Here is a 16,770-nt window from a genome sequence, read left to right as displayed (position 1 = left end):
CTCTTTGACTCGTAGTAATATTTTCGTTCTTTTCTCGAATTAATAAATAGATACATCGTAATTCCGGGCACGAGCTGTAAAAATAACAGATAGTATTTGAGCTGTAGGTACACAAATTTGCATAAGTATTCGACATTTAAAAAAATAATACATTCCTTTGTTATTTTGAAACCTTGCTCAGGCGGGGATAAATTTTTAGATGTTATTCCACGCTGATGGATTTAGATTTAGGTAATTTTCCAGATTCATGCTATGGTATTTCAATTACCTAAATTATTATAGTCCAGCATATGACAATAGGAGTAATTGCACCCCCCCCCCCGCCGATCCTCCGGGACAACTTTATTCTTGAAGGGGACATCCTAAGGAACATTTTAAAGCAAACTTGCCAAAAAAAAGTTGGCCTTACTTACAAAATGGCGGCCATTTTGATTGACAGGTCAGCCGAATAGGACTTGCATGAACTTTTTCAAACTTTACAAAGGTAGATTCAAGTGCTAAAGTGCGTTTTTCAATTTTTGGTGAATTTTTGAAAATCGAATTTAGGCTAAAAATGAGGGGAAAAATCAAAATTTTACCAAATTGACCAAGAAAGCTGAAATTTGGGATATACCCTATTTTCGACATGCCAAATCGATTGGAAACGGTTTCAACCCGTTTTGAGCAGTTCTGGAGCCTCCAGCAGATTTTTGAAACTCGCAATTCCCACAAAATTCCATCAAATTGGAGTTGTAAAGCTAAAATTTATTCTAAAAACTAATTTCAATACGCCACGAAGTACTGCAGGTGAATTCCAAGTCGTTTTGGATCCTCCAGCGACTTTTTGAAAATTCCTGAAGCCTCCAGCAGATTTTTGAAACTTCAAATTTTCACAAAATTTCTTCAAATCGAGATGGAAATCTGAAATTTACTCTTCACTCCAATTTTAACACCCTCTGAAGACGACTTCAGGTGGGCACAAGTAATTTTAGGGCCTCCAGCGACTTTTTTTGAAAATTACTGGAGCCTCCGTAAGATTTTTGAAGCTTGAAATTTCCCCAAAATATTATCAAACTAAGATGGAGAGTCGAAATTCATTCTGCAAACTAATTTCAATACGCTACGAAGTACTGTAGGTAAATTTTAAGTAGTTTTGGATCCTCCAGCGACTTTTTGAAAATTCCTGAAGCCTCCAGCAGATCTTTGAAACTTTCAATTTTCACAAAATTTCATCAAATGAAGATGGAAATCTGAAATTTACTCTACATTCCAATTTTAACACCCTCTGAAGACGACTTCGAGTGGGTTCAAGTCATTTTAGGGCCTCCAGCGACTTTTTTGAAAATTACTGGAGCCTCCAGTAGATTTTTGAAACTTAAAATTTCCCCAACATTAATTTATCAAATGGAGTTGGCCAGCTGAAATTTACTTCGCAGATGACATGGTGGTTTCAAATGGTTTTGAAGCTTCCAGCTACTTTTAGGAAATTTCAATTTTCCAAAAAAACGTCATACAACCTTTCAAAAAGTTGCTGGAGGCTCCAAAACGACTTGAAATTCACCAGCAGTCAACTTCGTAGCGTATTGAAATTAGTTTGCACAATGAATTTTGACTCTCCATCTTAGTTTGATGATATTTTGGGGAAATTTCAAGTTTCAAAAATCTACTGGAGGCTCCAGTAATTTTCAAAAAAGTCGTTGGATGCTCTAAAATGACTTGAAATCCACCAGAAGACGTTTTCAGAGGGTGTTAAAATTGGAGTGTAGAGTAAATTTCAGATTTCCATCTCCATTTGATGAAATTTTGTGAAAATTTAAAGTTTCAAAAATCTGCTGGAGGCTTCAGGAATTTTCAAAAAGTCGCTGGAGGATCCAAAACTACTTGAAATTCACCTGCAGTACTTCGTAGCGTATTGAAATTAGTTTTTAGAATAAATTTTAGCTTTACAACTGCAATTTGATGGAATTTTGTGGGAATTTCGAGTTTCAAAAATCTGCTGGAGACTCCAGAACTGCTCAAAACGGGTTGAAACCGTTTCCAATCGATTTGGAATGTCGAAAATAGGGTATATCCCAAATTTCAGCTTTCTTGGTCAATTTGGTAAAATTTTAATTTTTTCCCTCATTTTTGGCCTAAGTTCGATTTTCAAAAATTCACCAAAAATCGAAAAACGCACTTTAGCACTTGAAATTTTTACAGGTGATAAATTTTTGCTTGATCTTTCGATCTACCTTTGTAAAGTTTGAAAAAGTTTGTGCAAGTACTATGTTAAAACCCAAAATCTGCGATTTCGGCTGACCTGTCAATTAAAATGGCCGCCATTTTGTAAGTAAGGCCAACTTTTTTTTGTTGGCAAGTTTGCTTTAAAATGTTCCTTAGGATGTCCCCTTTAAGAAAAAAGTTGTCCCGGAGGATCGGCGGGGGGGGGGGTACAATTACTCCTATTGTCATGTGCCGGACTATTATACTTAAACATTTTTAATTCAATTTAAGTTAATTTACTTATTTTTATTTGATCCTATTCAGTTTAATTATTGTTATTAAATTTGGGTAGGTTTTAGTTTAGGTAGGGAGGTACCTAGGCTACCTACCTATATTTTTACCTAAATTTATTTTCAATTCAATTCAACTTTTACTTAAATTTAAGGAGGAGTTGCGATAAGGCCATTTTTTGACCCCAGCTAGTTTTCAATTCGCCCACTCTAAAAATGTTGTAATAAATGTCTGAAATACGAATCCGTGGACCTTTTTTTTGGGTTCCAGGGGTTCCCAAAGTTGCGAATATATGTGAGGTGATTTTCTTACTTTTGATCCTCGGAGGCAAAAATGGGGGGGGGGGTTCAATTTTTTGAAAATTTTGGAACCACCATTTTGATCCTACCCCTTTGAACCCCGCTAAAAAGCTTTTTACATTTCATTAGTATCCGAAAGACCTCCACCCTATCAAATTTTGAGCCCAATAAAACAATTTTCCAATTTTTCGTAATTTCGATATTTTGGGAACCCCTGGAAAACTAGAAACCTGGGATTTGCTCCAATTGTAACGTTTTGAGGTATATGTTCGATTGTTCAGATGAAAAAGTTAAATCATGCTCTCTGTATATTCGTAATTTTGAACCCTTTTTTTAGAGCCCACCATTTTAGGCACCCCTAAAAAAGGTGTTTATGCATAGCTTTTCAAATAAATTGAAGAATTTACATTTGAAACACACTAGCAAGTGCTCGATAATTTTTCGAATGATTTTTCCAGTGACTTTCAAAATTGAGCTATTTTTGGTCAAATTCTGAGATTTTTACTAAGTATGTTGAAATCGTGAAAACGTGATTTTAACGTATTTTCGAAGAGTTAAATCTCAGAATTTGACCCAAAATATCGACTAGCTCAATTTTGAAAGTTACTGGAAAAATCATTCGAAAGGAGCTGCAACCACAACGATGGCAATTGGGTCTAATCAGATCTAATCTGATCAAAACTTTGAGCCGGTTGGATCATGAGATCAAATTGGACCTGGGGGATGTCATCAGTTCTGATCTGATTTATGCATCTCTGACCTAATTGAAATTTTGATCTGATCAAATAAAATTGGGTCTAGGAATGTCCTGATCTGATCAGGTCTGATTGGAATTATCGATTCAAGATCTTTCAGGTTTACCCTGTTTGTTCTGAGCATGTCTGAAATAATCTAATCTGATCAGAACATTGATCTGATGAGATCAAATTTGAGCTAGGGAATGTTCAGATCTGATCAGACCCGATTAGAACTTTGATATGTCGACCATATAAAATTGGGTATAAGCGTGACCTGATTTGATCCGGTCTGATCGGAATTATTGATTTCAGATCTAATCAAGCCCATCCTGTTGGTTGTGATCAAATCTGATCTGGTCTGATCAGAATCATCTCTTCAGATGTGGTTAAATGGAATCATTAGCTCTGATCTGATCTATTCAGATGGAATCAGTACTCTTCTGTTTAGTATGATCAGGTCTCAACAGTTGCCCCTGATCCAATCAAAACTTTGATCAGATTGGATTGAACATTCAAAACCGATCAGCAGATCTAATCAATCGAAGCTAATCAGAAGCAATCAGGTCTTCCTTCATTAGATCTGATATTCTCAGAAATTCTGAAAAACGTGCTGAATGAAGATAGTGTAGATATATAAAAAAAATCGGAAGGGTTTTTTCGAGTTCTCGATTGAAAAATTCCAAAAATTACGAAAAACAAATTTTTAATTTTTATAAAATTCCAAAGTTTAATAAGGTATTTTTGTAAAAGAAAATACTTTAAAATTTTTCCAACACTGAATGTCGATCCTTTAAATCAATTGTGACCCCTTTCGAACTGATCTGGGGTATCTAACAAAATTTTCAACTTGAAAAACAATCAAAAGAACTCGCGAATTGATTTAAATTACCAGAACATTGAATCATTAAAATCGTAAAAATAGATGCATAAGTGAAAATAATCATTGAAGTACTTACCACAGCAATTTCGAAAGTAACATTTGTCCCATGAAACCAGTTCCTCCGGTAACGAATAGGGTTTTGTTGGCATAAAAATTCCGTACATCACCCATTCTAATCAATTGCTTTGGAAAAAAATTCAATAAGGCAACCCCAAAATACAATATTATATCAAATAAATGTAGCGTCTATAACCATACGATAAAGCTCACTAGCTCACGAAATTTTCAAAAATTAAACTAAACAAGTACTCGAGCTGAGGAAACTTGAACAAAACATCCTGGGAACTTATCAAAACAAAAACAAAACATAACTGTATAGATTATATAATGGACCAAAACCGTATGGTAACCAATCCACTGGAAATTGCCTCTACCTTAAATAAATTCTTTTGTAATTTACCAAAGGTTGAAAACTTGAAAGATGATGAAAATCCCTTGAATAATTTAAACCCATCCAATAATTCCACATTCTTCATTGCACCAACAAATTCAGTTGAGGTTGTGAATGTAATTCACTCACTCAAAAATTCCTATTCAAAAGACTACCATGGGCTTGATACCTATATACTGAAAATAGCAGCGCCATACATTGCTGAACCATTAGCCAGCCTCTTCAACATGTCTGTTCAGGAAGGAGCCTTCCCTGATATCCTTAAGGTCAATATTGTGACACCTGTGTTCAAAAAGGGGGAAAGAAGTGCCATGAATAATTACAGACCCATATCTATAACATCAGTGTTTTCCAAAGTTCTAGAAAGCTTATTTTATAAACGTATATCTAAATTTTTCAGCGATAATAATCTGTTACACAGCTCTCAATTTGGATTTTGCAAAAATAAAAATACAACAGGTGCCATTTACCAACTTATTCACAATATCTTGGAAAATCTCCACAGCAAAAATGACATTATAGGGATTTTTTGTGATCTTTCAAAAGCATTTGATATGATTAATCATGAAATATTGCTAGGTAAACTAGAAAAGTATGGCATTAGAGGGGTGGCTTTGGACTGGACCACATCCTTTCTCAAAAATAGAACTCAAATTGTTAAGATAGAAGATATAAATGGAGAATACCATTTCTCTGATCAATATCCAGTTGAGCAAGGAGTTCCACAGGGGTCAATATTAGGACCTTTGTTCTTTATCTATTATGTTAATGACCTTCCAAAAAATGTAAGGAGTAATCTGATCCTATTCGCAGATGACACTACAGCACTGATTCCTATGAATATGGGTATCTCAGTACAGCAGGTAGTGGATGATTTGGTAGAGTGGTTCAGAATAAATAAAATGAAATTAAATGTTGAGAAAACAAACCTGATATATTTTGGTCACAGCTCACAAAATTTAAATTTGGCACTGCCAATTACTAAAGTTGAAAGTCTAAAATTTTTAGGAGTATACATCAACTCCACTCTTACTTGGACTGATCACATAGACTATTTAGCTGGGAAGCTATCATCAATAAATTATCTCCTTTGGCAATTAAAAGGTGTCACCAATGTGCAAACATTAAAAATGGCATATTATGGAATGTTCCAGTCTAATATGTCATATGGCTTAGTGTTTTGGGGCGGTAATGTCAGTCTTATGCAGAGAATTTTTGTAATACAAAAACGAGCAATAAGAATCATCTATCGAATGCAAGTCACAGAATCATGCAAGACTATCTTTCTTTCAAATGAAATTTTAACCCTACCCTGCTTATACATATATCTGATATCCCAAATTGTGAAGAAAGGCATAGTGAAATTACATACCCCTCAACACAGTCATTATACTAGAAATAGCCAACAACTACATAGCACACAATTCAGGACTAAATTTCACCAAGTTAGTATAGACTTCATGGCTGCAAAAATTTATAACAAAATCCCAACTGAAATTAAAATTATCAATTGCACAAAATTATTTTCTAAAACTCTGAAAAAATGGCTACTAAAAAAAGCATTTTATTCAATAGATGAGTATATGGACACTGTTACATAACTGAGTACATTAGCAACTGAACTTTCAGCAACTACTTGTAATTTTGATTTATCATCTAGCGTCATTGTTTCTTTTTTTATTTTTATGTATAACCGATAATTTTTGGATGTTATGTGGTAAATAATTCTAAGAATTTTTATAAATGTACATGAAATCTCACTTTTTTTATAATGTATTGTTTTCTGATTCATGTAATTATGTTGTTTTTTTTTTCTTTTTTCTTTATTTCTTATTTGGTTTCTATTATTTTCATTGAATGCGTCTATTTGGATATCTGTGCTGATCCTATGCCTGTATGGTGCTATACATGGCGCATTTATTTCATTTTATTTCATGTTATTTAATTTCATTATTCATTCTTTTATGTATTGATTATTTCCTATGTTAGTACATAAGTCGACTTTGTAAATGCAGCAACGCTGTCTATTGCAAAAAATAAAGTTGATTTGATTTGATTTGAATATGTAATCCACATCGTGAAAACAACAACGAACTAGGTGGGTATTCGACTATTCGTAAATGAAAAATGACAGTAATTCATCTTGTTGAAGTGTTATTGTAACCATAATACGTATTTGGAAATGCAAAAACCGTAAAATGTTAACTTCTTACGCAAAAAATTATAATTACCTACCTTTGGTAGCGAAAACATAAACATTTGACGCGTACCTATTTCCCAAGGTTCAACTTTTATGTTGATTTTCGGTCAATGTTTATAGAACCAATGAAAGTCTCTATGGAAACTTTTACAATTAGGTACCTACCTACCTACCTATAATATGCAAAAACAAAACGATAATTTCTTTTTCATAGAATAACCAGAAATTTAAGATTCAATTTTTTAATAGTCACAATTTAATGAACACGACTGACAAATGTAAAATTCAAGTCCTCTAATAAGACTCGAGACCTTCAAAGGTGAGAAATGTGTAGTTCGAAACTGTGCAGAATTGCTGACAACTCGAGCGAGTAAATATTTTATTAATTATAAAAATTATAATAGTAATCACAATACTTGGTGTTAGATAGGCCTACAAATGTACAGCAGATGTTCTTCAGAAAAAAATGAACGTATGATGGACCGATTAAAATATGCGAAAGTAATTGAAACAAATCATCAATAAATACATCAAGATCAGGATAATTAGGGCAACAACGACATAATGCAGAATGAGCAACCTAAAAAAAAAAAAAAAAAAAAAATGTGTAAATAAAGTGTAAAATACGTATTATGTAATAGGTACCTAGGTACTTTATATTATAATTTAATTAGGTACTATGTACTAGAAAATTATGGAACTTTGTACTTAGCCTACTACGTGTCTCATGCCATGAATGCCTGAAATAGAATTTTCAATTCTTTGATTCACTTTTTAAAATAAAAATAATGACTTACATCATTTTCCTTTTCTTAGCTTTTAGCACAGTGCCCTCTGTCTCTTTGGCACAATACAGACGTATCCCACGACCGAGTACTTCGAAATATTCATCAATATTTATATCATCCAGGTCGCAATAAAATATTTTCTTATCTGTTTCAGATAATCCTGCATTTATTTCATTAATATTATGGATATCCATAGTCCAATCTTGCTGTGTGAAAGGTGTTACCATATCCAAATATTCGTGAGTGATTTTATACAATTTTATAAATCTGAAAAAAAAATTGAAAATTATCACGTAAAAATAAATAGGTAGGTGCGTACCTGAAAATAAAATAATGCCTATCGGTCAAAAATGTTCAAAAACCACGTTTTTTTTTTTGTGGAAAAGGGATGGGAGGAAGAGAAAAATTTGAAACCCCAAATACATACCTCATTTCATCTAGAACACCTTCTCAATGTGAACGTAACATTTCAGCCTCCTAGATTTCGAAAAGGCTCTCGTCGATTATGGTACAAATAACAAAATCAAAAACCGTGGAAAAAGGCTTGAAACCCCTCTTTCCTGTTTCGAGAAAAATGTGAGGAGGAACAGAGAATTCTGACCCCCCTCCCCACCCCAGAGCTATTCAGAACGTCCCCCTCTAGCAATACGTGTCAAATTTTGAGCTCATAGGTCGGATTAGAGGGGTCGGGGCATCACAATAAGTTTTTCAATGTCAAAAATAATTTTTGGATATGTTCGACAACTCTTAATTATTTTCTATCGATTGATGTTACTTAATATGTATTTCCATTTTCTGATCTTTTTCACCTTCCTCCACCCCCTCCTAAAAATTTGGACTCATGCAAAAAAATACACCCAGATAAAATTTTAGGTTTCAAAGTGCATTTTTCGATTGTTGGAGGATTTTTAAAAATCAAATTTTGGCTAGAAATGGAAATAAATAAAAAAGGAATAGGTACTAAATTGACTAAAAATGCACTTTATTTACAACCCAAAAAATCAATTGAAAACGATTACGAACCGTTTTGAACAGTTCTGGAGCCTCTAGCAGATTTTTTGCTAGTTGAAATTTTCATAACATTTTACCCAAAGAATTTTCGTGAGCTAATAAATACGAGTATTTTACTTTACATATCTATTAATTTCAACATACTGCGTTGATTATAGATGGTTTGAAGTCGTTCTGGAGCCTCCAGTCATATCTTAGAAATTCTACATTTTCAAAAAGTGCCTCAAAAATCATCGCTAAAATACCGTGATTGGTTTTTTTTTCTAAAATTTGATTTCGACAGATTTTAAGAATTTTTTTTTCAAAAACTGGAATTAAAAAAAAACAAACTGGAGACTTTAAAACGACTGAAAGCAGTTCCAGATTTTTGGAGAAATTTATGGTTCCAAATTGGCAGAAACCAATTTTGGAAAAATTATTATAATTAATAAAGTTGATCACTAACAAACCACAAATGAGATTTTTTCATGCCAACGTTGATTTGAGCAGTTTTTGTTGGCACTATTCAAAAATATGGAATTTTCAAAATACAGCCAGAGGCTCCATGTCAGTTTGAATTCACCTCCAACGGACTCAGCATGTTGAAATTAGGGTATAAAGTGAATTTCAGGATTTTTATTTTCCTCGGGTAAAGTTTTATGGAATAGTCGAGGGGCCCACATAAAAATCTACTGCACCCCCACCCCCACCGATCCTCCGGGAACAACTTTTTTCTTAAAGGGGGAGTCTAATAAGGAAGATTTCTAGGCCTTATTCTCAAAAAAAGTGGCCCTACTTACAAAATGGCGGCCATTTTGATTGACAGGTCAGCTGAAATCGCAGATTAAACCGTACAAAGGTACGTAGATCGAAAGAACAAGCAAAAATTCATCATCTGTCAAAACTTCAAATGCTAAAGTGCCTTTTTCGATTCTTGGTGAATTTTCAAAAATCAAATTTTGGCCAAAATGTGAGAAAAAAATCAAAATTTTACCAAATTGACCTAGATAGCTGAAATTTGGGATATACCCTATTTTTGCATGACCTGGCAAATCGATTGGAAACTATTTCAAACCGTTTTGAGCAGTTCTGAAGCCTCCAGCAGATTTTTGAAATTCGTAATTCCCACAAAATTTCATGAAATGGAGTTGGAAAGCCGAAATTAATTCTGCAAACTAATTTCAATACGCTGTGAAGCCGACTGCAGGTAAATTTCAAGTCGTTTTGGATCCTCCAGTAGATTTTCGAAACTTGAAATTTCCCCAAAATTTCATTAAATGGAGATGGGAAGACGAAAGGTACTCTGCACTCCAATTTTTACACCCACTGAAGACGACTTCAGGCGAGTTCAAGTCATTTTGAAGCCTCCAGCGATTTTTTGAAAGGTTTAATGGCGTTTTTAGGAAAATTGAAATTTCCAAAAAGTAGCTGGAATCTTCAAAACCACTTGAAACCACCATTCAGTCGACTTAATATTGTATTGAAATTAGTTTGCTGAATAAATGTCGTCTTGTCAGCTCCATTTGATAGAATACTGTAAGAATTTCAAGTTTCAAAAATCTGGCGAAGACTCCAGTAATTTTCAAAAAGTCGCTGGAGGCTCCAAAATGACTTGAACCCACCAGAAGTTGTCTTCAGAGGGTGTTAAAATTGGAGTGCAAAGTAAATTTCGGCGTTCGCCATCTTAATTTGATGAAATTTTGGGGAAATTTCAATTTTCAAATATCTACTGGAGGCTCCAGTAATTTTCAAAAAATCGCTCGAAGCTCCAAAATGACTTGAACTCACCTGAAGTCGTCTTCAGAGGGTGTTAAAATTGGAGTGCAGAGTAAATTTCGGCTTTCCACCTCCATTTGATGAAATTTTGAGGAAACTTCAAGTTTCAAAAATCTACCAGAGGCTCCAGTAACTTTCAAAAAGTCGCTAGAGGCTCCAAAACGACTTGTAATCCACCTGCAGTCGACTTCGTAACGTATTTAAATTATTTTGCAGAATGAATTTTAGCTTTCCAACTCCATTTGATGAAATTTTGTGGAAATTTCGAATTTCGAAAATCTGCTGGAAGCTCCAGAACTGCTCAAAACAGTTTGAAACAGTTTCCAATCGATTTGTCAGGTCGAAAATAGGATATATCCCAAATTTCAGCTTTCTGGGTCAATTTGGTAACATTTTGATTTTTCCCACATTTCTGGCCAAAATTTGATTTTTGAAAATTCACCAAAAATTGAAAAATTCACTTTGACGATTGAATTTTATTTATTGATGTACATATTTTTTGCATGTTGATTCGAATTAGTTGATCCAGTTCAAAATTGTTTCTGCCACTTGGAATGCCTCCATTTTGTAAAGAAAAATAAGTCAAAAAATAAAATTCTTAAAGTCAACATTTCTTCACATTTCCTCCAGGAATTTTTGAAAAATTGAAATAAATTTAATTTTCAAGTAGGTATCTGAAATAAAATCAAGAGCTGCTTGTGGTATTTTTTCCCTTAAAGTATGCAAGAATCTTTCCTTGCTATATGTAGAATAATTTCAAAATTTTGAATGTAATGAGCCAAAACTACAGATGCTTTATATTTACCTGGGGTTTTTGCCAAGAATAACCAGAATGGTGTCCAAAACTACGGCAGGAATTTGATGAAGAAAAACAGTTACAAATCTGCAGAGCATCGAATTACTGATCAGTCTTGTCCTCGGTAATGAAATCTGAAAAATATAATTCTATCCTCATCTGTTTTAGATATCTAGGTACTTGATAGGTACTTGCCCAGTTGCTTTAGGACACCAACACATGAAATACCTACCCAACACACTTACCTACCAAGTTCATTTTAGTGCAACAACTCACTCACCATATTAGGAAAAGGATATTTTTCCGCCACTTTGCTAAAATCATCTAAAACTTTTCGCCATGTAAGTTCAAATTTGGTGCTACCGCTACAACTAGTGTAATTAATTATTAATGGATTGGACATTAGTCCTTCCGCTGATCGATTTTCCCTGCGTGAAATATGAGTAGGTAAGTACATAGATCTTTTATTTATTATGGAACTAGACGTTTTCAGCTGGCAGTACGTCATTTATGATTTCATTTTCAAAATTAATTAGGTATGTACCTACTCACCAAGATTTACAGGTGTGGTATGCCGAAAGGATTAACGCATTGGTAGTGTAATCTCCAGGAATTAAACTTGTCCTGTTGTTAGGATGAGCGTTGGCAACTTTTAATATGCCAACGGCATGGCCCCAAAGAAACTTGATAATACCATAAGAATTATTTATCCAACCTGGGGCAGGTTCTTTGAAACAGTTTGTAACTGCAAATGAAGGTACATACATAGTTTAATTATGTATAGGTAAAGGTATCAAGTTGAAAGAAATTCGAAAAATAATTTTTGTTTACTTATTCCTGGTCTAAAAATGCATAATGGTAATTCTGAACCTTTTTCGCGACATAAATCTTCGGATATTAATTTGGTAAAAACGTACGTATTTGGGTAAGTTTTCAAAAATCTATAAATCGATCATTATGATTATCTATTGGTTGATTTGTGAACAATAAATTTTTTCTATATTTAAATTTACAAGATGGATAATTGGATACTACATACTTTGGTGTCATTTCATCCAACATTTCGTCATCAAGATGTTCTATTAATGATATAAATTTTTCAGCTTGGAAAGGTGGATCATAGAATTTCTCTTCGATATGTTTTGTTTTCACCATCGGTGTATAGGCAGTGGAGACGTGCACGAAAACCTAAAATTACACAAACCTACGAATTGAATGCTTCAAGATGATTGAGTGGACATTTACGTGATACAAAAGTCAGCAAATAAACAAACATCACATGCCTTCAAATGTCTCATATTCTTCGCTATGTCGAGCAAAACATTCAAGGATCTGATATTGAGGTAAGTCGATTTTCTCAAGGGAGAGTTGAACCTGATGGTAGCAGCTAGATGAAATACAATTTCTACTTCACGTTCTATAATATCTCGATCTGAAGTAGAAATGTCAAGATCACTCTCAGAGGTATCTCCTTTCATTGGTTTGACTTTGGTTTCAAAATCTGAATGTAATTCTTTGACCTGGTCGAAGATCTGATGAAGCATATATATGTTATGGACCAAGACCGAAATTTTACTATTCGGGGATGGTACAGCTGATTTTGTACCATCTCCGAGGTGTCCAGACCAAGCGTGCATATTCAAAAATCGGGCTTGGTTCGTGCCATGCCCGAAGGGCCCTGACAAAGTGTTCGACTTCGTACAAATTGTGTTATGCTAAGTTCGAAATATAGTTACTCGTATAATGAATGAATTCGAATTATATGACTTTATTCCATATTAGATGACAATTTAATAGTATTCATTAATCAGTCGTTTTGTTTTCAAACGCAAATTCTTTGTGTAGAAAATAGGTTCATTTTTTTAGCGAATTTCGTTCGCGAATGAATTGACTCATGTTTAGTGAATCATTTGCGAACGAATTGGTTCATTTTTTTGTCGAATCTCGTTCGTGAACGAATTGATTCATTTTTAGTGAATCATTCACAAACGAATTGATTCATTTTTTGGTGAATCGTTCGCGAACGAATTGATTCATTTTTTGGTGAATCGTTCGCGAACGAATTAGTTCATTGATTTGCAAATCTCGTTCGTGAACGAATTGATTCATTTTTAGTGAGTCATTCGCGAACAAATTGGTTCATTTTTTGCCGAATCTCGTTCGCAAACAAATTGCTTCATTTTTAGTGAATCGTTCGCAAATGAATTGATTAATTTTTAGTGAATCATTCTCGAATGAATTGGTTCATTTTTTGGCAAATCTCGTTCGTGAACGAATTGATTCATTTTTAGTGAATCATTCACGAACGAATTGATTCATTTTTAGTGAATCATTCTCGAACGAATTGATTCATTTTTTGACTAATTTCATTCGTGAACAAATTGATTCTGATTCATTTCTAATGAATCATTCGCGAACGAATTGGTTCATTTTTGGCGAATCTCATTCGTGAACGAATTGATTCATTTTTAGTGAATCATTCGCGAACGAATTGGTTCATTTTTTGGCGAATCTCGTTCGCAAACGAATTGATTCATTTTTAGTGAATCATTCGCAAACGAAGTGATTCATTTTTGATGAATAGTTCGCGAACGAATCAGTTCATTTTTTGGCAAATTTTGTTCGTGAACGAATTGATTCATTTTTAGTGAATCATTGGCGAACGAATTGGTTCATTTTTAGTGAATCATTCGCGAACGAATTGGTTCTTTTTTTGACGAATCTCGTTCGCAAACAAACTGATTCATTTTTAGTGAATCATTCGCAAACGAGTTGATTTATTTTTGGTGAATCGTTCGCAAACGAATTAGTTAATTTTTTGGCAAATTTCGTTCGTGAACGAATTGATTCTGATTTTTGATTCATTTTTAATGAATCATTCACGAACGAATTGATTCATTTTTTGACTAATTTCATTCGTGAACAAATTGATTCTGATTCATTTTTAATGATTCATTCGCGAACGAATTGGTTCATTTTTTAGCGAATCTCGTTCGTGAACGAATTGATTCATTTTTAGTGAATCATTCACAAACGAATTGATTCATTTTTTGACTAATTTCATTCGTGAACAAATTGATTCTGATTCATTTTTAATGATTCATTCGCGAACGAATTGGTTCATTTTTTAGCGAATCTCGTTCGTGAACGAATTGATTCAATTTTAGTGATTCATTCGCGAACGAATTGGTTCATTTTTGCCGAATTTCGTTCGTGAACGAATTGATTCATTTTTAGTGAATCATTCACAAACGAATTTATTCATTTCTGGTGAATCGTTCGCGAACGAAATAATTCATTCATTGGAAAATCTCGTTCGTGAACGAATTGATTCATTTTTGGTGAATCGTTCGCGAACGAATTGGTTCATTTTTTGGCAAATCTCGTTCGCAAACGAAGTGATTCATTTTTTGTGAATCATTCGCGAATGAATTGATCAATTTTTCTTTGATATTTTGATTCAGTTTCGGTGAATCGTTCACGAACGATTGTAAAAAATAATCACTTTGTTTCTAAATGATTCGTTTGGAAATTCATTGTTATCTATGTAATATGGAATAAAGGCATGCAATTCGAATTCATTAATTATGAACAACGCAATCTGTACCAAGTCGAACACTTTGTCCGGACCCTCCGGTCATGGTACGAACCAAGCTCGATGGAAAAGGAACACTCATGCTTGGTCCGGACACTTTGGGAGTTGCTTCAAAAAATCAGCTTTACTATCCCCGAATTGTACAATTTCGGACTCTGTCCATAACATACGACGAATAAAAGATTAATGGTTGATAGGCAGAGGCACATGTGAACGAAAGCAACTTTTTACTAGTTGAATAAAAAATATTTGAATTATGACGAATACTACGTCTTACCGGATCGTCGAACATGTTTTTCAACCTTTCATGCATCAGTTTTCCACTTTTTTCTCGGATTAATACATAAATGCAGCGAATATCTGGACATGAGCTGTAAAAATTGACGACATTATGTATGGGTAACTTACCTACCACTCAAACGAAAATTTGTTCTACGCAATAAATTTTCAAACAATAAATATCAGCGATTTTTTAAAAAGGTACAAATACCTACACAGAAAGGGTATTCCCAAGTGAAACGGCCCTGTTCCCAGATTTGAGAGCAGAAATCTTGCTCTCACTCCACTTCACCCCCTGACCAGTGTGGCCAAAAATCGTGTTTTTTCGCGGAAAAAAATCAATATCCATGAGTATCGGAGATAAAATTTAGGTACCACTTGGAATGCGTAGAGAAAGAGTGAACCTTTAGACACGATTATTTTCAGAATCGGTTTCTTGGCTATACTGACCATGAAAGGTGAGGGTGGGGAGGGGGGAATTTCGATTCAAAATTTTTTTTAGAGGTACCCAACAATATTTTACCATAATTTACCAAGTCTGGGAACAGGGGCACTTATCACCTTATCTCGATCACCCTCATCAGATAAGTCGCAAAAAATTTTAAATAGAAATTCAAAAAAAAAAAAAATAGGTACCTACCCTTATTTATACCTTTATTAAAACTTTCGCTCATCACCTCAAAAAATGGGGGAAGATGCTCACTTATGACACCAGTAAAATGTAATAATTTTAAATTTGTAAAAATTTTCACACAATTTTTTTTATTGCTTGAAATTTTGACCAACTTTGAGATTTTTCTCCAAAATGATGAAAATGAATTTTTTATACGTAAAAAAAAATCTCTACTGCAGATTATCAAATTCAAAAATAATCCAGAAGTACATACTTAGGTACCATTCATTTATTTACTTACCATAATAATTTCCAAAGCAGCATCTGTCCAAGGTATCCTGTTACTCCAGTAATAAGAATAGTTTTACCTGCGTAAAAATTTTGTACATCCGTCATGTTGAATTCTTCGAAAATTCACTACAGATTTCTACGAAATTTTAGGTACCTATGTTTCTTCAAGTACATATCCAAAATTGTGAAAAAAATGCACAAAATTTAAATTTGCACTTTCTGACATAGAATGTTTTAATATTTCCGCAGTTATATGTGTTGGTTTATTTCTTAGTAGATGTGAGAATCGCTGAATATTCAGAACCTAATTGAGAGATTAAAATTTAATTAGCATCACGTAACAAGGTCAAAAACTTTTACCTAATGAGACGACTTTTCATTACGATTTAATATAAAATGCAAATCAAATTGAGCCATGAACGTGATAACCCAAAGAAATTAAATGTGACCACAAAAAAAAAAAAAAAAAAAGTAGAACTTATCAGAACAAAAGACGAATCAAGATGCTAATATTTATAGTACTCAACTGGCACAAATAAATGCCAACTGTCAAAAGTTTGACAACCGTCCACAACACAATTGATTCTATACACTTTTCTGATT

General features: G+C 33.7%; 1 protein-coding gene across 1 annotated transcript; it reads right to left on the bottom strand.

Annotated features, from left to right (window-relative positions):
• Positions 1-7,401: 7,401 nt before the first annotated feature.
• LOC135845838 (fatty acyl-CoA reductase wat-like) lies at positions 7,402-16,432 on the bottom strand. The gene is made up of 10 exons (XM_065364683.1): positions 16,178-16,432; positions 15,262-15,355; positions 12,673-12,921; positions 12,429-12,577; positions 12,221-12,330; positions 11,942-12,134; positions 11,670-11,817; positions 11,399-11,523; positions 7,837-8,094; positions 7,402-7,619 (listed from the first exon to the last, which is right to left on the bottom strand). The coding sequence occupies exons 1-10, from the start codon at positions 16,270-16,272 to the stop codon at positions 7,526-7,528; spliced, it is 1,515 nt and encodes a 504-aa protein (XP_065220755.1). The 5' UTR covers positions 16,273-16,432; the 3' UTR covers positions 7,402-7,525.
• Positions 16,433-16,770: the final 338 nt, after the last annotated feature.

This window comes from Planococcus citri, chromosome 4 (genome assembly GCF_950023065.1).
Source record: "Planococcus citri chromosome 4, ihPlaCitr1.1, whole genome shotgun sequence".
In the NCBI taxonomy this organism is placed as follows: domain Eukaryota; kingdom Metazoa; phylum Arthropoda; class Insecta; order Hemiptera; family Pseudococcidae; genus Planococcus; species Planococcus citri.
This window is presented reverse-complemented; position numbering and strand designations above follow the sequence as displayed.

Excerpts from the sequence above, each read along its gene's own strand:
- LOC135845838 (XM_065364683.1), bottom strand. The coding sequence starts at position 16,272 with ATGACGGATGTACAAAATTTTTACGCAGGTAAAACTATTCTTATTACT. Across the intron at positions 11,524-11,669 it reads AATATCCTTTTCCTAATATG|ATTTCATTACCGAGGACAAG; the intron begins GTGAGTGAGTTG and ends TATATTTTTCAG. Across the intron at positions 7,620-7,836 it reads GCTAAGAAAAGGAAAATGAT|GTTGCTCATTCTGCATTATG; the intron begins GTAAGTCATTAT and ends TTTTTTTTTTAG.